The sequence below is a fragment of the Nicotiana tomentosiformis genome, chromosome 6 (assembly GCF_000390325.3).
Source record: "Nicotiana tomentosiformis chromosome 6, ASM39032v3, whole genome shotgun sequence".
In the NCBI taxonomy this organism is placed as follows: Eukaryota; Viridiplantae; Streptophyta; class Magnoliopsida; order Solanales; family Solanaceae; genus Nicotiana; species Nicotiana tomentosiformis.
This window is the reverse complement of record NC_090817.1, coordinates 63,893,378-63,917,479: the sequence shown is the minus strand read 5'-3', so window position 1 is coordinate 63,917,479 and position 24,102 is coordinate 63,893,378. Positions and strand designations below refer to the sequence as shown.

General features: G+C 39.2%; 1 protein-coding gene and 1 long non-coding RNA gene across 3 annotated transcripts; both read left to right on the top strand.

Moving 5' to 3' along the window:
* Positions 1-432: 432 nt before the first annotated feature.
* Positions 433-22,562, top strand: LOC104092729 (IAA-amino acid hydrolase ILR1-like 5). Of its 2 annotated transcripts, XM_009598398.4 has the most exons (5): positions 433-1,153; positions 1,592-1,717; positions 20,853-21,167; positions 21,386-21,514; positions 22,056-22,562. In XM_009598398.4, exons 1-5 carry the CDS (start codon positions 788-790, stop codon positions 22,434-22,436), a joined length of 1,317 nt encoding a protein of 438 aa, XP_009596693.1. In that variant the 5' UTR covers positions 433-787; the 3' UTR covers positions 22,437-22,562. The 2 variants fall into 2 exon arrangements, with proteins under 2 accessions (XP_009596693.1, XP_009596700.1); XM_009598405.4 differs by lacking the exon at positions 21,386-21,514.
* LOC138893328 (uncharacterized) lies at positions 3,101-3,474 on the top strand. The gene is made up of 2 exons (XR_011408610.1): positions 3,101-3,163; positions 3,264-3,474. It is a non-coding gene; the product is annotated as an uncharacterized lncRNA (long non-coding RNA).
* Positions 22,563-24,102: the final 1,540 nt, after the last annotated feature.

Genomic DNA, 24,102 nt, shown 5'->3' with positions numbered 1-24,102 from the left:
GAGTAATTCTTAGGTTGGGTTTGGTAGGATGTATTAGGGCATATAACTTTGGAATTATTAATTCTTTGTTTGGTAGTATTTTTCAACCTATGTATAACTCATACATGTATCAGTTATACGCCCTATTCCGTGTTATTCTTATACATAGCAAACTATGACATTAGCAATACAATAATTTTAATAGATGGATAAGCATGTATAAAGGCAAAATTGCCCTTTCAAAATCTTTTTCAAATTCTTTGCAAAGAATGTGGAGAAAAAATTATTAACACTAAACCAAAAAGTAGATAAGAAATAATTCCCTAATCCCAACATTATTAATACATTTAACAAGTAATCATTGAGTAATCCTCAACAGCATTTAACAAGTTTGATGGGACTGGGGACATACCATACAAGTGTTCATTATGTACCCTTGCAAAAATCATTTACCGAGTGGGCTAGGGATCGGATTCAAAAACATTCTAAAGCTGAAATTTGGAATTTGGAATTGACTATATACAATTTCTTCTATTCAAATTAGAAGTGAGCAAAAAAGATCATTTTCTCTTCTTGGTTTAGAATGGCAAAATAGGAGGTCCCTGAAGTAGAATAAAATTTCTTTGATCATTTTATCATTGAAAACAGCGATAAAATGAAACAAAATCACATAAGTACCCCGAGTCAAAGTGTCAAACACCCAATAGTTCAAGAAAATGATCTCTTATACCCCAGTAAAGTAATCTTCAGGTATTCTACAGAGATTGCTACTCCAGTTGTAAATATCCCCTTTACTGTTTGATCGCGAATGGAATTTTACCAAAAACTGGCAACATGTTCTCATTTCCCCCTTTTTTTACCTTTGTCGATTTTGTGCTTCATCCTCTTACATTCCATTCAAGGTAGCTACTTTGATCAAGAATATGGTAAGCAGGTACTGAGCTCAGCAATAGAAGATAATGATTGGTTAGTATCCATAAGAAGGAAAATTCATGAATACCCAGAGCTCAGATTCCAAGAATATAACACCAGTGCTCTCATTCGTACTGAACTCGATAAACTTGGCATTTATTATGAATACCCTTTTGCCAAAACTGGTCTTGTTGCTCAAATTGGCACCGGTTCTCCTCCTGTTGTTGCTTTACGAGCTGATATGGATGCCCTTCCTCTCCAGGTTCGTCCCAAATCCTTAGCCACCTTCTTATTCTACACACAATTTTTCTTTTTACTATCAATCAATTATACCTCAATCGTGAATCTTAAGAAAGCCACGGAGATTCAATATATTGTGTATATACATAAGAAAAAAAATTTGACCTATTTACCCAGTGTACTTTTCGGCCCAAAGGGTGTCAGTTGACTCCCCTTGGACAAGGTTGCTCTGCCCCTAGTTATATGAATCTTCTTGTATCTAATTGAGAGGATTCAATATAGTTAAATTATTTATACACTGGTTATCAACCTAGCACAATCCTCCAACTTTATTTGAATTTGCAACTGGCTATGCTTTGTGAAGCTTAAATAGGTGGAGTTAGCATGAAAGATTCTTAATAGTGTGCATATTTAGTTATGGAATGTCTCTAACATTATTCTCGAGTGAATATAACCATAGGAGCTTGTTGAATGGGAGCATAAGAGCAAAGTTGCTGGCAAAATGCATGGATGTGGACATGATGCCCACACAACGATGCTTCTTGGCGCTGCTAAGCTGCTGAATGAGCGGAAGGACAAACTTAATGTAAGTTTGTTAACTTTACCCATTTCACTAATGCTGATTCATTTGGAATGTATTTTGTGCTTGTGCGATTCTGCAACAAACTTTTAGTAGACTCAGCTATGAATATTCATGAAGAAATGAATGCCGGGCTCTTTCTTTCACTGCTAACCCCAAGAAGTTTCAACATGCTGAAACTTTCCGCCGGCCGGCCAAAGAGAATCAGCTAGTTTAGTTTTGCTCGACAAAACAGAAAGTATCATAGTACGGGGCTCAAGCTTAGATAGAAGAGTCCAATGAGTCCACTAGTCCATCAATGGAAATTCGATAGAAAACTCAAGTGAGAAAGTCACAATCCATTGAATAAGATCGGCTCAAGGTGAGAGCTCAAAATTAGGCGAGGGATCGACGACCCACAGAGAACCCAACCTTTTCAAGTAGGGATTGAAAGAAATCAATTGAACTAGACAAAGAAGATAAAAAAAGAAAAGTATAGTGGCTGACTGTTCCAAATTTCACCTATACATTTCTTTGAGATTTAAACAATTATTTTTCTTTTCTTATGAAATGTTTATTATTTGTTGATAGATCTAAAGCTTATGCCATAGAAGCTGACAAGCTCATAGAGGAAGAGTACTCGCGCTACCGCGCTACGACTTACATAGTTGATCTGTCAACTTAGTTGAAAAGCATCCTAGAGATTGATTGGCTTTTCCAGTACTAGGCTTTTACTTTCTTGTAGTTCTTCTCTTTACATCTACCTCCAAAACAAACAAAAAGGACGACGAAATTGCTATATCTATATATAGAAAGATGTGGACTGGAGAGTTTGGATTGAGGTCACTATGCTTGACACATCGTAGTTGGACCAAAGATTTTTTGCACAATGTTGACCAATGACTAGATTGTCTTTTTCTCAGAAGTACTACTATTAGTTTTGAGCTATCGGATCATTTTATCCGTTGTGCTTTGACTTCTTATCTAGGTTTTCATGTACACTAGCCCTTTGGAGCTTATTCTAAAAGGGGGTATTTCTTAAACATAGAGGACTGTGAGAAGATAGATGATAACTTTCTTTAATAGAGGGGGGTATTATGTGTACTTTGTCGAGATAATGAAAGAACAAACTCGAAAGGAATAGACCAAAAAGGATATCTTTTTGCTTTTTTATCAGATTTAGTTCATTTGTTCACATGTATTTCTCTTGTTTGAGAAAATAATTGAGAACATTAAACAAGAGCTTCTTATATGTTCATCTAAGACAGGTAAAGAAAAATTAAATACTTCCTTACAAGATCTTGTCAGTCAATAGAACTTACAACTTTTTTGAGCCATCTCAATGTTTGTACAAGATAACTAACAACGGTGGTGAACAGCTCAGTCCTTCCTTACACAATTGTCTCTGCACTTTTCTTTGATAAGTAAAAGGTTTTATTATTCAACTAGTACCAAGATGGTACAGAAAACAAAGTACAAGGCTTCAGTATAACTTTTTCACCAACGTAGTTACATCTTTCCCCCTAGTAAGTAAAAAAAATAAACCAGAACCAAGAAGGAACAGAAAACAAAGTACAAGGCTTCAGTATAACTTTTTCACCAACATAGTTACATATTTCCCCCTAGTAAGTAAAAAAAAACCCAGATATTGATCCATCCTATCTAGGGTATTACTATAACACCACAAATACAAGTTCTTAATACATTTGTTTTTTACTCTAGATATTTGCAATCTCTTCCCTTCGAAGCATCCTTGATCCTCTCTAGCCATAAAGTCCATAAAATGCAATTAGGGATGGTTTTCCAGATTTGCTGTAAATTCCTTTTGACTCTTTGAGACTGCCACATTATCAACATATCACTGATCTTATGTGGTAACACCAGGGTTATGCCCATGATGTTAAGAAACAATTCCCAACATTGCCTTGAGAATATACAGTGCAAGAATAAATGCTTAACAGTTTCCTGCTCTGAGTTACAGAAGTAACATCTTCTGCATAATGAAAAGCCTCTTCTCTGCAATTTATTTTGAGTTAGACAAGCACTCGTACCTGCTATCCATCCAAAATAGGCTGCTTTCACCGGTACTTTTGTTTTCCAGATCACTTCCCAAGGCCAATTAGGATTCCTTGACTATTTTGCTGCAGCAACATCTTTTAGCAATTGTTTCACTGAAAGTAACTTATCCCTGCTATTGATCCAAATCAGCCTTGTGAGAAATAATACACCGAAAATTATATTATTGATTACTTTAACTATAATACAAGTACCCCTATTTATAACAATACACAATACCTACACTACTCCTATTCCATGTAGGACTATTCTTATTTACACAACAACTTACTAACTAACACTCTCCCTTAAGCCGGTGCGTATAAATCAATACGAGGACCAGTGAGGGAATTGGTGAAAATATCTGCAAGCTGATCATTCGACTTCACAAACTTTGTAGCAATATCTCCTGAGAGTATCTTTTCTCTAACGAAGTGACAGTCAATCTCAATGTGTTTAGTTCTCTCATGGAACATCGGATTTGATGCAATATGAAGGGCAACTTGATTGTCACACACAAGTTCTATCTGGCTGATTTCACCAAATTTCAACTCCTTGAGCAACTGCTTGACCCAAACTAACTCACATGTTGACATAGCCATTGCTCGATATTCTGCTTCTGCACTGAACCGAGCAACTAAATTCTGTTTCTTGCTTTTCCAAGACACCAAATTGCCTCACACTAAAACACAATATCCAGACGTAGAACGTCTATCAGAAAGTGATCCTGCCCAATCAACATGTGGATATCCAACGATCTGCTCATGGCCTCGATCATCAAACAATAATCCTTTGCCTGGAGCCAACTTTATATACCGAAGAATGTGTACAACTGCATCTCAATGACTATCACATGGAGAATCCATAAACTGACTTACAACACTCACAGGAAAGGAAATATCAGGTCTAGTCACTGTGAGATAATTTAATTTACAAACTAGCTGCCTATATCTTGCAGGATCACTAAGCAACACCCCCTGTCCTGGCAGAAGTTTTGAATTCGGATCCATCGGAGTGTTAACAAGTCTACAACTTGTCATTCCTGTCTCCTCAAGAATGTCTAGGGCATACTTCTGTTGTGAGATCACAATACCTGAGCTAGACTGAGCGACCTCAATACCTAGAAAATACTTTAATTTGCCCAGATGCTTAGTCTGAAAGTGTTGAAAGATATGTTGCTTCAACTTAGTAATATCATCCTGATCATTGCCGGTAATAACAATATTGTCAACATAGACCACCAGATAAATACAAAGACTTGAGGCAGAATGCCGATAAAACACAGAGTGATCAGCTTCACTACGAGTCATGCCAAACTCCTGGATAACTATGTTGAACTTACCAAACCAGGCTCGAGGAGACTGCTTTAGACCATAAAGTGACCAGCGCAAGCGACGTACAAGGCCACGAGACTCCCCTGAGCAACAAAACTAGGTGGTTGCTCCATATAAACTTCATCTTCAAGGTCACAGTGAAGAAAAACATTCTTAATGTCCAGTTGATAGAGAGGCCAATGGCGAACAACAACCATGGATAGAAAAAGACGGACTTTTGCTATTTTAGCTACGGGAGAGAAAATATCACTGTAGTTTAGCCTAAATATCTGAGTATATCATTTGGCAACAAGCCGGGCCTTAAATTGATCAACCTGGCCATCCGGACCAACTTTGACTGCATAAACCCAACGACAACCAACAGTAGATTTACCTTAAGTAAGATGAGCAAGATCCCAAGTACCACTCGTATGTAAAGCAGACATTTCGTCAATCATAGCATGTCGCCATCCTGGATGAGACAATGCTTTACCTGTAGACGTAGGATGGAAACAGAGGACAAAGAAGATATAAAAGCATAATGGGGTGATGGCAGACGATGATAATTTAAATCGACATAATGGGGATTAGGATTAAGTGTGGTCCGTATACCTTTCCGAAGTGCAATCGGTGTACTAGGAAGAGACAAGTCCGCAGTAGGAGCAGGGTCAGGTGTAGGACGTGAATCAGCTAGGCCTAATGCTGGGCGCGGACGACTATGATAAGTCAAGAGTGGTGTTCATGTGGCGGGGGATCTAGGAGGAGCAACACTAGACTGCTCAACGGTTGGAATGGGTAAAACTTCTGTGGCGGAAAGTGAAGGAGGAGATATAGTAAACTCCTCAAAGGTCGGTATAGGTAAGACCTCAGATATATCAAGGTGGTCAGAAGAGGTAAAGAAAGGTTTAGACTCAAAAAAATGTGACGTCAGTTGACATAAGGTACCTATGAAGATCAGGTGAGTAACAACGATATTCCTTTTGAACACGAGAATAATCAAGGAAGACACACTTGAGAGCATGAAGAGCTAACTTATCTTTCCCAGGGGCTAAGTTATGAACTAAACATGTGCTCCCAAAAATACGAGGGGGAAAAAAATATAAGGGTGATCGGGGAAACAATACTGAATACGGAATCTGATTCTGGATGGGAGATGAAGGCATCCATTAATAAAATAACAAGCTGTGAGAACTGCATCGCCCAAGAAACGCACCGGAATATGAGATTCAATGAGAAGTGTGCGAGCAGTCTCAATGAGGTGCCTATTCTTTCTCTCTGCAACCCCATTTTGCTGAGGGGTATAAGGACAAGAGGTTCGATGAATAATTCCTTGAGAAGTCATAAACTGCTGAAACTGAAAGGATAAATATTCTAAGGCATTATCACTGCGAAAAGTGCGAATATAAACACCAAATTGATTTTTGATTTCAGCACAAAAATTCTGGAATATAAAAAAAACTCAGAACGATCTTTCATTAAGAAAATCCAAGTACATCTTGAATAATCATCAATGAAACTAACAAAATAGCGAAATCCCAAGGTTGAACTGACTCTACTAGGACCCCATATATCAGAATGAACTAAAGAAAAAACAGACTCTGCATGACTCCCAACACTACGAGGAAAGTAGGCTCGGGTATGTTTGCCGAGCTGACACGACTCCCAATAATGTAGATAAACTAGACAAACTAGGCACCATCTTCTGAAGCTTGGATAAACTCGGATGTCCTAAACGTCTGTGAATTAGGTCTGGAGAATCTATAACTAGACATGCCTTGGAGGGATTGAGTGAGTTAAGGTAGTAAAGGCCTTCTGATTCACGCCCTGTGCCAATCGTCTGTCCCGTACTGCGGTCCTACATAATAAAAGAATTATCAATAAAGTATATACCACAATGGAGGGCACGAGTAAAACGACTAACAGATGCAAGATTAAAAGGACAACCAAGGACATAAAGAACGGAATCTAGAGTGACAAAAGATAGGGGATTAGCTTGTCCAACTGCTTTTGCTTTAGTTTGAAACCCATTGGCTAAAGTAACAGTGGGAAGAGACGGTGAATATACAATATTTGACAAAAGTGATTTATTACCAGAGATATGATCAGAAGCGCCTGAGTCCATGACCCATGGTCCAAGAGTACTGGACTGGGAAACACAAGCAAAAGAATTACCAGCAACAGAAGTATAAGTCTGACCAACAGAGGCTACTTGTGGAGATGTCTGCTTACTTGCTCGCTACTGAAGGAGCTCATTATATTCCCATTTAGATAAAGAAAATCCTTGGTTACCTGTATTCTCGGTCTGAGCAACATAAGCATTTTTGGGTGGTCGACCTCCTCCTCGTCTATTCTCTATAGTTTGAGATGCCCGATTTTCCACTATCTGGGATGCGAGAACAGATGAGTCAAGTGTCTGTGATAAGATCACTGGGTGACTTGGTGCTGCAGCAAGGCTAAGTAATCGAGAGAATAATTCATCAACTGTAGGGACAGTCAGACTAGCCAAAATCTGGTCACGTACTGAATCAAAGTCATTAGGAAGTTTAGCGAGTATAAGAACTAGAAACATCTTCTGTCGTTGCTCTTGTTGCTTTTCAATAATAGCAGAAACTGGCATCAGCTTCTCAAATTCTTCCATGACTGTCTATACTTGTCCCAAGTAAGTGGACATATCCGATTCCTGTTTCTTCAAGCTTGTCATTCGCGATATCACATCATAAAAACGAGATATGTCATTAGTGTATAAACTACGAGCCTTTTCCCAAACTAAATAACATGCCTGGAATGGGCGAAACAAAGGCATCAATTTGGAATCAATAGATCGCCACAAGATACTACATAACTGAACATCGATCTTTTCCCACTGTGCTTTGGCCTTTTCATATCCCTCACTAGCCTGTTTAGTTAAGTGATCTTGAACACCTTGACCTTTACACCACAACTCAACAGACGAGGCCCAAGATAAATAATTTGAACTCCCAAGTAGAGGTTCAGAAGTAATCATCAAGATTGAATTTTCAACTCCAGTGTTTTTGGAACCACAAAAATCAAGTCCGAGAGACATGGTTGGATTGAAGAGAGGGGTAGCAAAAATATCAGCAAATAACAGAAGAAATCTGGATACTTTTGCCGGAAAAATAAGAAACAGTAGCTGGAATCTAGAATGTTTCGCCGAAAAATAAAAAAGTCGTCGGATTTTTGTGAAAACGATGGGTAGGCTCGAAAAAGCCTCGCAAAGAGGTTGTCTGAAGAAAAACATTTGATAGCTGGCCGGAAAAAGGCCACACGCACCGGCGCGTGGCTAAGATCTCGCGGGAAAACCTGACTTCTGGGCCGCCCGTGAGGGGTCGGTTGCCGGAGAACTTTATTGGGGTTTGGTCGCGGAAGGCTTGGGAACCCTGTGATGGTGTTGGTTTTCGCACAAAACCAACAGAGACTGATCTGATGCAAATCAGCCCTAGAAAGTCGTCGGAATTTGACGCACGACAATTGTCCAACTTTTTTCGGATGTGTCTCACTCACGCTCTGATACCATGTGAGAAATAATGCACCGAAAATTATATTATTGATGTACTTTAACTATAATACAAGTACCCCAATATACAATACCTACACGACTCCTATTCCATGTAGGACTATGCTTATTTACACAACAGCTAACTAACTAACAAGCCTATCAACACAGTTCTGATCTACGATGCAAGTATTTAATTGTTGAAGCAGTTGGCAAAAGCTATCCAATTCCCAATCGTTTAGGTTTCTTCTAAAAAATATTCCATCCAGAATCTGAATTGAAATCAGCAATATAACCTTCTTTATTCAAAGCACAGTTAAATAACTCTGAATACTTGCTTTTAAAACTCTCATCTCCACACCATGTGTCCAGCCAAAATTTAATTCTACCACCATTTCCTACCTCCAATCTGGTATATTGCAAAAATTCATCCCACCAATCACTCACTGTTGTCAAAGGCGCGCTTAAAGCGCGCTTAAACCCTGAAACGAGGCTCAAAACACGTTGACCGCTTCGCCTTGCTTTGTGGGCGCTTTAGTGTCGCATCAAAGCTCTAAGTCATACTTTTCCTTGCCAACGAGTGTAATCCCGAAAAGGCGACCTTAAACAATTGATATTTCACCTTATTGTGAATTTTTTTCAATTTCTTTGTCCATATATTTGTTATTCATGCTTATAATGATTAGTCTTGGATTACGTGCATATTTTTTACTTTTTCTTCCGTTGTACCTTTTTTCATTAAAACCCGCGCTTTATTTGCGCTTTGCGCTTAAAACCCCAATGGACCTTAGAGCTTTTTTGCGCTTTTCGCCTTTGATAACACTGAATCACTTATTTCTTTCCAGATTCTCCCACAATTTTTCAACTGCGAAGAATTTTGTTTCCATCCCATCTTATCTCCTTAAATAGCATCTATCATTTTCTGCCAAATTTCCTCACTTCGTGAACTATATCTCCATAGCCATTTAAAAAGCAAACTTCTATTATGCAATCCCAATCCTCCTTCCTTTCTGTCTTCAATGACTACTTGCCACTTGACCAAATGTATCTTCTTTTTGTCTGAGTTCCCATCCCATTAGAACTGCCTTCTTATGGAGTCTAATTTCTTCTCAACTGATGCAGGCATCCTGAACACGGACATAGTGTAGGTAGGTATCCCATTCAAAACACTATTTATTAAAGTCAACCTGCCCCCCATTGACAAGTATTGCTTTTTCCATGGAGTCAGCTTACTACTGCACCTATCAATAACCCCTTGCCAGATGCTTTAATCCTTCCTTTTTGCACCCAAAGGCAATCCCAAATAAACAGTGGGAAAATTTTCTACTTTACAGCCCAGAAAGTTTGCCAGATCGTCCACACAGTCATCAGCACTAATATTGAAGATGCTACTCTTAGCCGGATTCATCCAGTGACTGCCTCAAAACATAACAGAACTCCTTTCAGATACCAGATTTGTTTCCTATCAGCTTCACAAAATAAGAGAGAATCATCAGCATGCAAAATATGACTGAGCAGCACACCTTCCTGATCATTTCTACCTATTTGAAGGCCTCTTAGCCAACCCAAGCTTTCTGCTTTCCTTAACATAGTACTGAGAATTTCCATAACCATTACAAACAAATAAGGTGACAGGGATCCCCTTGTCTAATACTGGGAACTGAAAAAACCTTGGGGGTTTTCATTAATAAGAATGGAGACTTCACTGTTGAAATGCAAAATTTGACCCAATCTATCCATTTCTCCTCAAAATTCATTAATCTCAACAAATTTAATAAACACTGCCAATTGACATGATCATATGCTTTCTCCAAATCAAGCTTGCAAGCCAACCCTTTCTTTTTTCTCCTCATCAGGTTATCTAGATTCTCATTTGCTACCATAGAAGCATCAGATATTTGCCTCCCTTTAATAAAAGCATTCTGATTAGGAGATACTAGCTTACTTATTACTGTCTTAAATCTCTCTGTTAGCAACTTTGAAATTATCTTATACACACTCCCCAATAGACTGATAGGTCTAAAGTCTTTAACCTCTACTGCTCCTTTCCTTTTAGGAATTAAAGCAATAAAGGTAGAATTCAGACTTTTGACAAAATGACCATTTCTATAAAATGCATCAACTGCCTTCCATATGTCCTTTCTCACTATGCTCCAACACTTTTGAAAAAAAACACATATTAAAACCATCAGGACCAGGAGCCTTGTCACCTTTAAAGGATTTGATCACTTCATCTAATTCCTCCTTATTAAAAGCTCTTTCCAACCATTCTTTTTCATTCTCTGTCAATCTCTTAAGGTCATCATTTTCCCATTGTGGCCTTCATGGTTCAGTTTCCCTAAATAGTCTTATAAAACCAAAATGTGATCTTTAATAACTCCCTCATCCTCTACCAAATCATCTCCAATAGCTAATTTATTAATACTGTTAAATCTTTTGTGAGCATTTGCCTGCTTATGGAGGAACTTAATATTTTTGTCTCCTTGTTCAATCCACAAACATCTAGACTTCTACCCCCATGAAATTTCTTCAGCCTTTGCCACTTCCTCTAGCTCTTTCTTGATGGATATTCTTTCCGCCTCACATTCTGCTTGTTGCTCAATTGACATAATTTTTCTGTTATGACCTAACTCTTCCAGTTTTGCCAAAGCATTATTTTTCCTATCTTCCAACTTTCCAAAAGTCTCACTGTTCCACTTTATCAAGTCTTCTTTCAACAACTTCAATTTTTTTGCAAGAATTACATCAGCTTACCCTTCCACCTCATAAGAATCCCATCAATTTTTCACCAAATCAGTGACACTCTTTTATGCTCAAGCCACATATTTTCGAACTTAAAATATCCTTTCCCTTTTTTCCAGTCACCACATTCTAAGAGAATTGAACAGTGATCTGAAGTGATTCTTGGCAACACTCTTTGCTTGATGCATTTGAATTGTTTATCCCACCTTTCTGAAATGAGAAACCTATCCAATCTAGATGCACATGAACTGTCCCTGCTTCTGAACCATGTGTAATTACCACCATGCAGAAGGAGATCAATTAATGATAACTCATTGATGATATTTGAAAATTCTCTTATATCTCTTGTATTTCTTTTCTCTCCCATTTTTTCTTCCATAAATATGATAACATTAAAATCTCCTCCCACCATCCAAGGTTGTGAAATAATTCCACTGATAGCTGCAATCTCATTCCATAAGTTTTTTCTCAACTTTCTATCACAAGGGCCATAAACCCTCGTGAAACCAAACTGATGCCCCGTGTTAATCTCTTCCTAAATTACAGTAATAGAATGTTGGCCCAAGTGTTTGTCTATGCAATGCTACCTCCTTTTATCCCAATAGATCAGGATCCCACCACTTCTCCCTTGAGCCTCCAGTTCTACCCAATCAGACCATCTTGAGCCTCCAATTTGTCTGATACAGGTACCATCAACATGTTTCATTTTTGTCTCTACTAGGCATACTATGTCTGCATTCCATTTCTTCAACAAAAGATAGACCATTTCTCTTTTCTCCTTATCATGTAGTCCCCTCACATTCCAACAATTGCTTTTCGGATTCATTGAGTATTACTTAAAGCCCTCCTACCCCTGCTTCTTCCTCCACTACTAGATTCCCCTTTAAAACCCACTCCAAGTTCTAAGGCTTTTAACTCCCGTTCACCTCTCTTACCAGGAGAGGCATTACTTTCAGAAGAAGGCTGCTTCTTAGGTCTCCCATTTTCAATTCGAAGCAACAATTCTAATAAGTTATCTTCAATTTTATAAGATTTGATCCCCAGTTGCTTGCTAATCTTCATCATATTCCTCTTTAGCCATTTTGATGCTTCCATTTGATTCAACCTCTCTTGTATATTAATCACACTATCGTCGTGCCACTGCAACCTCAAAGTGACTTGAACTTCTGCCACCACAATTGGATCTACAGAGATTGGAAGGTCTGATTCCGTTTCACTATTAGAGAAGAAACCTATCGACCATCCTTCGCTATCCTCAAATGCCCATGCCCCATTAGTATCATCTTCTTTCTCAGAGTACTCTGACATATGGCCTATATCTTCCACCATATTTGTGTCCATCTTCTTGCCCAGGATTCTCAGTCCTTAGGCTTGATTCTTCTTCCCTTGCGCATGGATGCTCCAAATTTCTCGAATCTCCAATGCCTCCATCTTGAACACGGATTAGGCTTAAAGTCGTAATTTTCGAAGTATGAGATTCTTCCTGGAATGACTCGACTTCTAGTCTGAAGGGATCGTAATGTGTAAATTCTTCAGACCCTAAAAGGTTAAAAGGGTTTTGTTTTAAACTGCATGGGTCAATCCAACAACAACAACAACAAACCCAGTATAATCCCACGAGTGGGGTCTGGGGAGGGTAATGTGTACGTAGACCTTACCCCTACCTTGAAGGTAGAGAGGTTGTTTCCGATTGACCCCCGACTCAAGGAATGAAAAAGAAAGCAGTAACAACCAGCAATACCAACAACAAGATAATAAGAAAACAAGCAGTAACAATAACAAGATAATAAGAGAACAAGCAGTATTAACAACAAGATAATAAGAAAACATGTAGTGATAAAGATTGTCAATAACCGAATACAAGGCTAACTACTAATACTACCGGTATGGGGAATACACACACTCGACTACCTACTAACCTTCTACCCTAATTCTCGACCTCCACACCTTCCTATCAAGCGTTATGTCCTCAGTGAGCTGAATCAATGCCAAGTCCTGCCTAATTACCTCTCTCCAGTACTTCTTTGGCCTACCTCTACCCCTCTTCAGACCAACCGAGGCCAACCTCTCACACCTCCTCACTGGAGCATCTGTGCTTCTCTTCTTCACATGCCCAAACCACCTAACCCTCGCTTCCCGCATCTTGTCCTCCACCGAGGCTGCTCCTACCCTGTCCCGAATATCTTCATTTCTAATCTTATCGATCCTTGTATGTCCGCACATCCATCTCAACATCCTTATTTCTGATACTTTCATCTTCTGGACATGAGAGTTCTTGACTGACTAACATTCTGCTCCGTACAGCATGGTAGGTCTAACAACCACTCTGTAAAACTTACCCTTAAGTTTATGTGACACATTCTTATCACATGAAACACAAGATGCGAGTCTCCATTTCATCTATCCCGCTCCAATATGATGAGTAACATCTTCATCAATCTCCCCATTTCCTTGGATAATAGACCCAAGGTACTTGAAGCTGACTCTCTTAGGGATGACTTGTGTATCAAGCCTTACGTCCAAGTACTCAGTCTTGGTCCTACTCAATTTGAAACCTTTAGACTCTAAGGTCTGTCTCCAAACCTCCAGTCTCGCGTTAACACCGCCTCGCGTCTCGTCAGTCAGAACAATATCAATCGCAAATAACATACACCATGGCACCTCCCCTTGAATGTGGCTCGTCAATGTATCCAACGCCAAGGCAAATAAGAATGGGCTAAGAGCCGGCCCCTGGTGCAACTCCATCACAACTGGAAAGTGGTCTGAATCCCCCCCACTGCCCCACGATCTTCACTCGTGTTTTTGCTTCATCATACATGTCCTTAATCACCCTAGTGTAAGCCACCGGAACACCCTTAGCCTCCAAACACCTCCATAGAGTCTCCCTCGGGACTTTGTCGTATGCTTTCTCTAGATCAATGAACACCATATGTAAGTCCCTCTTCCTCTCCCTATACTGCTCCACCAACCTCCTTACAAGGTGAATGGCTTCCGTAGTCGAACGTCCCGACATGAATCCGAACATGATTTATCCAAGCATGATTGGGCTTGCAATTATTCCGGTGACATGTTGAAACAGAGGACCACCATTCCAACCTTTAACTCTTTATTGTAAAAACACCATTTTCCCATCTTAATTCTCTCAACTTCACCAGGGGATGAGAACTCAAAAAGAGCATATTCATCATTCAAATCTTTCACCTTAACACTTTCTGGGACTCTCCATACCTTATTAGCCCAGTTCTGTAACTTCCAGCAAGAAAAAGGTTTTTTCATATCACCTTTGAAGGATCCTAATAAACACTTACTGTGGTATTCTACCCTGCTTGGTAAGGAACTTGCATCAATCTTGAATTGACTCTTGTCCAGTGAATTATCATCGATTATCTTGATTTCATCTCTTGGCCAGGCCTCCTTTTGTGCTGTCTAGCATATAGATCCTCTCCTTGACATTCTTGTGCTTTTGAAATTTTTGATTTTGTCCTACTTCAACAAACATTCTAATCTTTTTCGCAAAATCACACCAACCTGCACCCTTACTAATCTCAGGAATGATAATTGCAACTTTACCTTTGTCATTTATTGCCACCACCCTGATATAACTTCCCATACTATTGAAATACTTGTAGAAGTAAGAATACAACTGACTTTGATTCTTCCAACTTCTACATTTTTTCTCCTCTTCTGATGCTTGTTCCATACAATAGCATAATGCCAGGATGTTCTTTCTGTCTATCGTTATTCTGCTGATAAAGTTTTTGCGTCTTTCAACCACTTCAAACCAGTTATCGTTTATCTCCACCACATCGAAGGATTTATTTTCAGCATAGAAAACGAAGGATCTGCTCATGGTGCCTTGCTTACTACTACCTTCACCTATCTCGTCGCCGTAGGCTTAAGTTACTCAGTGAAGAAAGTAAAATAAACAGGACACAAACAGAAAAGCAAAATCCAGAAGACAGAAGTAGTAGCCAAGAGCTCAGATGAAAAACTGTGATAGAAATAATTCGTGCTATAACTTGATTAGGGATATGCATGATGGTGCTAAGACTCGGGTGAGCACTGTGGGTGGTGACTCGGAGCATTTCCCTGTTGTGATGGGGTTGCAACAGGAATCGGCTCTTAGCCCGTTTTTATTTGCCTTGGCGATGGATGTACTGTCGCGACACTTTCAAGGGGAGGTGCCTTGGTGCATGCTATTTGCCTAGGATATAGTGTTGATTGACGAGACGCGAAGCGGAGTTAACGCGAGGTTTGGAGACAAACCTTGGAGTCTAAAGGTTTCAAGTTGAGCAGCACCAAAACAGAATACTTGGAGTGCAAATTTAGTGACGAGACCCATGAAGCAGACGTAGAGGTAAAGCTTGATGCTCAAGTTATCCCCAAGAGAGCTAGTTTTAAGTATCTGGGGTCTATTATCCAAGGTAACGGGGAGATTGACGAATATGTCGCACATCGCATCGGAGCGAGATGGATGAAATGGAGGCTCGCTTCCGGTGTTTTATGTGATAAGAATGTGCCGCCAAGACTTAAGGGAAAGTTTTATAGAGTGGTGGTCGACCGACTATGCTGTATGGGGCTGAGTGTTGGCCAGTCAAGAACTCCCCTGTGCAGAAGATGAAAGTAGCAGAGATGAGGATGTTGAGATGGATGTGTGGGTGTACCAGGAGAGATAAGATTAAGAATGAAGTTATCCGGGACAGAGTGAGAGTAGCCTCCGTGGAGGACAAGATGAGGGAGTCGAGGCTGAGATGGTTTCGACATGTTAAGAGAAGAAGCATTGATGCTCTTGTTAGGAGGTGTGAGAGGTTGGCCATGGCGAGTTTGAGAAGAGGTCGAGGTAGACCTAAGAAGTACTGGGGAGAGGTGATTAGACAGGACATGACGCTGCTTCAGCTGACTGAGGACATGACCCTTGATAGGAGGGTGTGGAGGTCGAGGATTAGGGTAGAAGGTTAGTGGGTAGTTTTTTAGTTGCTCACCGATAGTCTTAGTAGCATGCATGTCCCTTCATATTCTTAGATTTTTATTGCGTTGTGTGGTCGTGTTTGCCTCAAGTATTGTATTCTCTGTTGCTATTATTTGGTACTACTTATCCATTATCTCTGTCACGACCCAAATCCACCATGGGTCATGATGGCGCCTAACGCCGCCGCTAGATAAGCCAACGGTGATTTACCAAATTAAATTATCCATTTTAGTATTTTTGTAATCAAAATTTTTCCTTAATTAGACAGTGTAAAAAAAGAATTTACGGAGTAATTAAAAATATCAACACGAACCACAATAATGAATAACCTGTAAGAACTCCAAAAACCTGGTGTCACAAGTGCATTAGCATAAACTAGGAAATATGATAAATGCAACGTCTGTCTAGAATACAAATTAGACAGGAGTATGTAAATAACACTGATGGAGACTTTGTATGCTGCGGATTCGTAACATGGAATGCAGCTCACCGTAAGTCCCCGCAATAGCTGCGCCTCTGCGCCCAAAAAATCACTAAACATACATGTACCTGCACAAAAATGTGCAGCAAGTGTAGTATGAGTACGTAAATCAACGTGTACCCAGTAAGTATCAAGTCTAATCTCGAAGAAGTAGTGACGATAAGGTTGACTTTGACACTTACTATGAGTCAATAATATTAAAATAGAAATATTTAAATGGACATGGTTTATGTGAATAACAACAATTTCCTTAACAAGCGGAAATAATTAATTCTTTCAAATTCAATAATTTCCAATTAATAATTTATCTTGACAAGTTGCAATAGAATGTGAAGGTATCGTGTAATTATTATTACGAAGCACGATTTCTGCCGAGGTCGTACGGCCCGATCCAGAGTGTCGTGTACACTGCCGAGGGACGTGCGACACGATCCATAGATGCATCTATATTGCTGAGGCGTACGACCCGCTCCACAAGAAAGGAGGACATTATTTTATGAACCTCCGGAATGAGAAGTTATTATAAGGCTAACACATAAGGATGTACAATATCTATTAACAATCAAGTAATTTGCATAAAAATTCAAGTATGTGAAATTTCGGTCTTTTACTATTTCCTCTAACAATTTCCAATATAATTCCAGTACTTTAGTTAAATAAATGATGCAATTATTACAAGTAATTCATGATTTGAGTTCTAAACTACTCGGACATAGCATAATTAGTTGTTGCGCATGGACTCTCATCACCTTGTGCGTACGTAGCCCCCCACAATTAGCAACAATTATTAATTTAAATCACCTATGGGGTAAATTCCCTCTTACAAAGTTAGACAAGAGACTTACCTCGTTCCGAAGTTCCATAGCCGGCTCCAACGTCACTCTAACACCTCAAACCGATGCTTGTCGATCCAAAATTATGCAAAGAAGGTGTAAATCAATCAAAATGTGTTATAATACCCATAATTAATCAATTTAAACAATTTCCAACTCCGCTCGAAAAGTCGATAAAATCAACCCTCGGGACCACGTGCCCGGATTCCGAAAATTTTCGAAGATAAACTTTACCCGTAACATCACGAACTCAAATATATGATTTATTCCTAATTCCATGTCCGATTTCGTGGTCAAAATCCAAAAATACCCATTTCTAGTTTTTTCTTCAAAATTCCAAATTTCTACAAATTTTCATGCTTGAATCCATATAAAATCCTTGTATTTAACTCACAATAGGTGGGGATAACTTACCTGGCCATTGATGATGAAAACCTCCACTTGAAGCTCTCCAAGAATCGCCCTAAACTAAGAGAGAATGAAAGAAATGGGCCAAATCCCGTCTTAAAAACAACTCACTGCCCATCCCCGGCCTTCGCACCTGCTGTCCTTTTTGCCGCTTCTGCGCCTCCGCTTATGCGGAGGATTACTTGTAGGTGCGGCTCCCCCAAGGCCAGCTCCTTCTCTTCTGCGTAAAATCTTCCGCACCTGCGGACTCCCAGTCCCAGGCTCGGAATCCCAAACGGACATCGATAACATCGAAATCCATTCCAACCCAAACTTAGGAAATTCTTAAACCTTCAAATTGCCAACCTTCCGTAGTAAGCACCGAAATACTCCCTAGCCACCCGATTCTCGACCCGAACATACTCCAAGGTCCAAAATTATCATACGAACCTATTGGAACTTTCAAATCCCGATTCCGAGGTCGTTTACTAAAAATCCAAACCTTAGTCAATTCTTTCAACTTAAAGCTTCTGAATTTAGAATTTTCTTCCCGAATCAACTTTAAACATCCCGAAATTCGATTCCGACCACACATACAAGTCATAATACCTGAAGTGAAGTTACTTAAGGCCTCAAACCACCGAATGACGCGCTAAAGCTCAAAACGACCGGTCGGGTCGTTACAATCTCCCTCTTTTTCTTCTCTCTTCCTTTCTTGTTTTCTTCTTCTTCTTCTCACCCTTTCCGAGCCGAGGGTCTATTGGAAGGTCTGCGTACAGACTACCCTCCCCATACCCTACCTGTTGGGAACATATTGGGTTTGTTGTTGTTGTTGTTGATTGGATTGAAGAAGAGAAAGATAGGATTCTAATCAAGGAGGGGATGGAGAGCAAAGGAAAATACGGCGGAGAATTTCAGAAAAGATGCCGAAGATCAGAACTGTTTCAGAGGAATTGAAAGGTTTCGCGTTTCCCAAGAGAGAGAAACTATCGCAACCAATCAAAATACTACGTGGCCTTCAGACCACAACCCTACAACTTTAGCTTTCTGTTATGTTACAGTGGCCTTTTCTGGTGAGGGTTTACAATTGTCTCTGCACTCCGAAGTATTGGTTGGTCTTCACAGAAATTTATCCAAAAATAGCATACATTTGATTGGTGAAGTTAGAGTAATACAGCAGCTAGCTACTATGTAGGGTTGCAAGATTGGAAAAGTTCCATTTACATTCCTTGGTACACCATTTGGGGCCAACTATAAGTCAATGCAGATTTGACAGAATGATTGAAAAGTTGGAGAGAAGATTGTATTCTTGGAGAAGAACTATCTCTCTATGGGAATCTCTCGACTCTGATAAGCGGGGGTCTTGAGTGCTATTTCAAACTTTGTTGTAATTTGTTTCCTTTCCCTGCATCTGTGGACAAGTGGAGAAGAGTCCTGTTGAGATGGTTGTAGTCAGAGATGCTACCTGATTGAACATTGTTTTGCAGGCATTCAACTTGTTCTTTGCTGAAGAGAGCAGGTTCAACATTGGAGGTAGCCCAAAAACCCTGATTGTCTTTTTTCTTTGTTAGGCTTCCACCCACTGGCTTTCTGTGTATCTTCCATTTTCTCTGTCGAGAATCACTAGTTGAAGTTATTTCTCTTGACACAAGAACTGAACTTTTTGAAGTGGTTAACAATGGTTGAGTTCCCACATGAGTTTCTTCATACTATCTTCTCTTCAAACTTCTCAAGGCCTCACAAATTGGAGGGGGGAGAGGTTTGATTACCTGACCTCTAACCTCGTTGAGACCTTGTCAAGGCTTAAAAGGAATTTAAAGTTTCTATCTCTTCAACCATCTCCTTGGATCTCATGGGCATTCCCAGTCAGGACTGCCAAAAAACATCTAGCTGTTTCCGGAAATGCCCGAGAGCACAATAATATTGGGTTACTGACATATTACCTTGCCGGAGATTATGAACATCACCTATAGTCAAAAAACGTGAAGCTGTATTTTTATTGTCTTGATATGTCTCCGTCGGAACAGTCCGAATTTCATAGCAGTGTCGCAAAAAAGGAATAGTTGCGGTTTTATTATCGATGATGCTACTTAACTTCGATATGACCATGTTATTCTTTCATTCTCTAACTCTGAAACTTGGATCATCCTTCCGTGGGTGACTAGTAGTGCCTGTGGGTAATCATTTTTGCCTTGTCCTTAAATGAACATATAAAGTGATTTTGCCCATTGAACATTGTTGTGACCATTCATGATTCATCAATTGTCTCGACATGGAGAACCTAGCCCTCTGATCCTCCATGGCTTACACGTTCACGTCCAGATGAAGCAACCAGAGAAACTAATTCAGGCATGACGAGAAATTTGCCGGTCAAGAGAGAGGATCGATCAGAACCTGTTGAAGGAAAGGGTAGATGACGGAGTTGGCCCAAATCTATTGGTCTCTGGTACCACGAAAAAGAAACTGAGAAGACTGATAACTTCTATCTACATTACAATAACGATACATGGCTGCATATATAGGGAATGAGGAAACCATGAATGCTTTTTTTGATTTCTTTTATACTTGACCAATAAAAAGAAATTCAAAACTGAACCATACTTTCTAATTACTTGTCAGTCTGTAATTGTCTGACTGATACTATTAGATATTTCTTTTCAACTTTATAGGAATACATTTGTCACATGGCACTCGTAAAGCACTGTTTGAATTGACTTAATCTGTTTTTGCCCTTTGTGTGGCATCATTCAATATCAATCCATCTCTTGGGATAATCTACAATAGAAAGTTGATTGGTTGCTTGTTTCTAATATATATATATATATATATATATATATATATATTTGTTTTTTGTGTAAACCGCAAAAGGGAACGGTGAGACTTGTTTTCCAACCTGCGGAGGAGGGAGGAGCTGGTGCATATCATATGATAAAGGAAGGGGCTCTAGGTGATGCAGAAGCTATATTTGGAATGCATGTTGATTTTAAAAGACCTACAGGGAGCATCGCTACTAGTCCTGGACCCATTTTAGCTTCTGTTTCCTTCTTTGAGGCAAAAATAGAAGGAAAAAGTGGGCATGCTGCAGAACCCCATGCTACTGTGGATCCAATACTTGCTGCATCATTTGCAATTGTGGCATTGCAGCAGCTCATCTCAAGAGAAGCAGATCCCCTTCATAGTCAAGTATGTAGCCTATGCTTAATTAGAAGTATACATCTTTGGTTTACACACACACAGAGACACACAGACACATAATTATGTAGGTGCATATATTCCCTTCAGGAACATTTCTTGTTTTAGACAACTAATTGTTTTGAGGTGGAAGCAGTATAGTGCTTGAGATCTGAAGCCTCATTGACAGTTAAGCTGACTGAGATTGAAATTCTCACTTCTGCCTGAAGGTTCTTTCTATTACTTATGTCAGAGGTGGATCAGCATCAAATGTAATTCCGCCTTATGTTGAATTTGGGGGAACTCTGAGGAGTCTTACAACTGAAGGCTTGCTTCAACTTCAAAAGAGGGTAAAAGAGGTAGTTTGCTGACTGTTGTTGACTATCAACATCTGCAAACTAGATTTTCTGCCAGACGTCTTTAACATGTAGTTTTCTTAAAAATTTTAGTGATTTTTTGGAGTGATGCTTAATAGCCTTAAACTGAGCCTTCTTAGCTACTGAGAGCTATGTAATCAAATTAACAAGATTAAGGGTGAATAATTCTCGAACACATATTCACATGAATATATGAGTCTAAGTTGAATGAATGATATAACTTTGTGGTCTGCTTGCAATTTTCCCATGAAGATGCCATGTAACTCTAGCATTCATAACAGATCATCTTTCCCTGCTTTGCTTCTCTTTCTTTGTCAAAATCAATTTTATGCCTGTCCTCAAGATAGAAGCTTATTATTTTTACTATTGAATCATCTATTTCTATTTCACATTGTTGAATTAGATGCTAATCGTCTTCAATGTCTAGTATTGCTGCAAGTTCTTACTAATTAATGTGAACAGAACCTAGATTTCTTGTGGCAACTTTGTGCAGTTGTAACACACATTTATATGGAGCCTGCAGGTAATTGAAGGACAGGCTGCTGTGCATAGGTGTAAGGCGTACATTGACATGAAAGAGGAGGATTTCCCAGCATATCCAGCTTGCATAAATGATGAGCGCTTACATCAACATGTAGGGAGGGTTGGCAAACTCCTGCTTGGTTCCGAGAACATCAAGGAAGCTGAAAAGGTTATGGCAGGTGAGGACTTTGCCTTCTATCAAGAATTGATCCCTGGAGTTATGTTTCAAATTGGAATCAGAAATGAAAAAGTGGGCTCTACCCACGCCCCACACTCCCCTCACTTCTTTCTCGACGAGGATGTCCTGCCAATTGGAGTAGCGTTGCACACAGCCATAGCAGAGATGTATCTGAATGATTACCAACGTTCCATTGCGATTTAGATATATTTACACTGTCGTTAGTTGGTCTCTCGAGTCGTATAAATGTTCCAATCACTACTCATACATTCTGCGCATTGTATATGTTGCAACGATAAACAAGCAAGGTCATGTGGTTCCTTTTCTTTTTCTTGTTTGCCATGGTGACTCTTGCGCTCTTTAAAGTTTCTCTTATGCAACAAGGCATCAAGCAGGTAGCTAAGTATGCAGAGAATTTCTAGTTCTAGTCATTATCTTAGGATTTACAATTTTGTTGCTTCCAATAATCCAGCAACCCTCTGGGCTCTGAATATTGGTATTCCTTTCCCTTTATTTTGGTACTAGTTCTGGTTAGGTGCGTTGCACGTGTATTCCGTGTCAATAGGTTTATTTTTTTTTAAATTATGAATATTATCAAAACATGTGATCAGGGGCAAATGCACCATACAACTACCGGGTTCAGTTGAACCCGATACTTTCGACGCAAAGCATCAATTTATGTGTAAAAAGTTACTAAAATTACAGTAAATAGTAGATATGAACCCATAAGTTTAAATGGGTAACCCATGGAACTAAAATCCTAGATCCGCCTCTACATGTGATTGAGGAATAAAATAAAATTTAAAGAAAAAAAAATCCAATTTCAAAACAATATAAGATTATAGTACATTAAAACACTCTCCGACCATTCCTTGCCTAAAACTTCTCCATAGGAAAGGATAGTGTATGTCTCAACTCTCAACTCTCAACTCTCAAGGCAAAGAAGCATGCTGGCTCTTTGGCCATCGCACCCCTAATTCATTGTCAGACAAAGCATAATTGCGTTAGTATTTGCTCCATAGCAAGATATAAAAAGAAAATGACCCCTTATCCCTCGTTATCTTTCTAGCTTTGGCATTCCTTTTTTGTTTCTCTTCTAACCATACATCGTGATAGTACAAGCCACAACCCAGAATTTCAACCTTGTTTTCTTATCTTCAGAATATCACCTGAGAGAGTGAGTAAATTACCAAAAGATATTAACACCTGGTCAAGAAAATTACCAATGGAATGATATTTATTGCTAATTTTGCAACAAATTAGACGATGAAATTAGTAAATTCTCAACTCACTGAAAAGACAAAGTATACCATCCGATAAAAGTGGTAATCGGACTTTTTATATGTTAACATTTGAATGGATTTGTTTCATACAAATATGAATTATTTAGTGTGCCTCCAAATCCCATCAATGAATGGTACAATTAAAATAATAAGACCAACCCATGACAACTAAGTGGCAAATAAAACTCAACCGCATAAATCAATTTACAAAATACTCAATTCACATATACCCCTGAGAACCTCCCACAAAATTGAGACTAACATCAGTTAATAAGATTCTACTCCATAGCACAAAGAGAGTTCACCGCAAGTTTCATATATACAGATAAAGACATCAAAATATAAAGAGAGAGGAAAGAGTAAAGAGTAAAGAGTACCTCCGAAAGTTCCTTACTCTCCGAAAGTTCCATTTAGCGTCACAGATACGGAGAAAGTTGATATTGGTGGGATATAAAGGATCTAAAATTCTGAAGAATATGACCAGCTATTTGTTAGATTTTTTTGGACATCCAAAACATGAATAAGTATATATCTCAAGATTCTTCCCTATATATCGGAAAATTAAGCACAATATTATGTACATAACA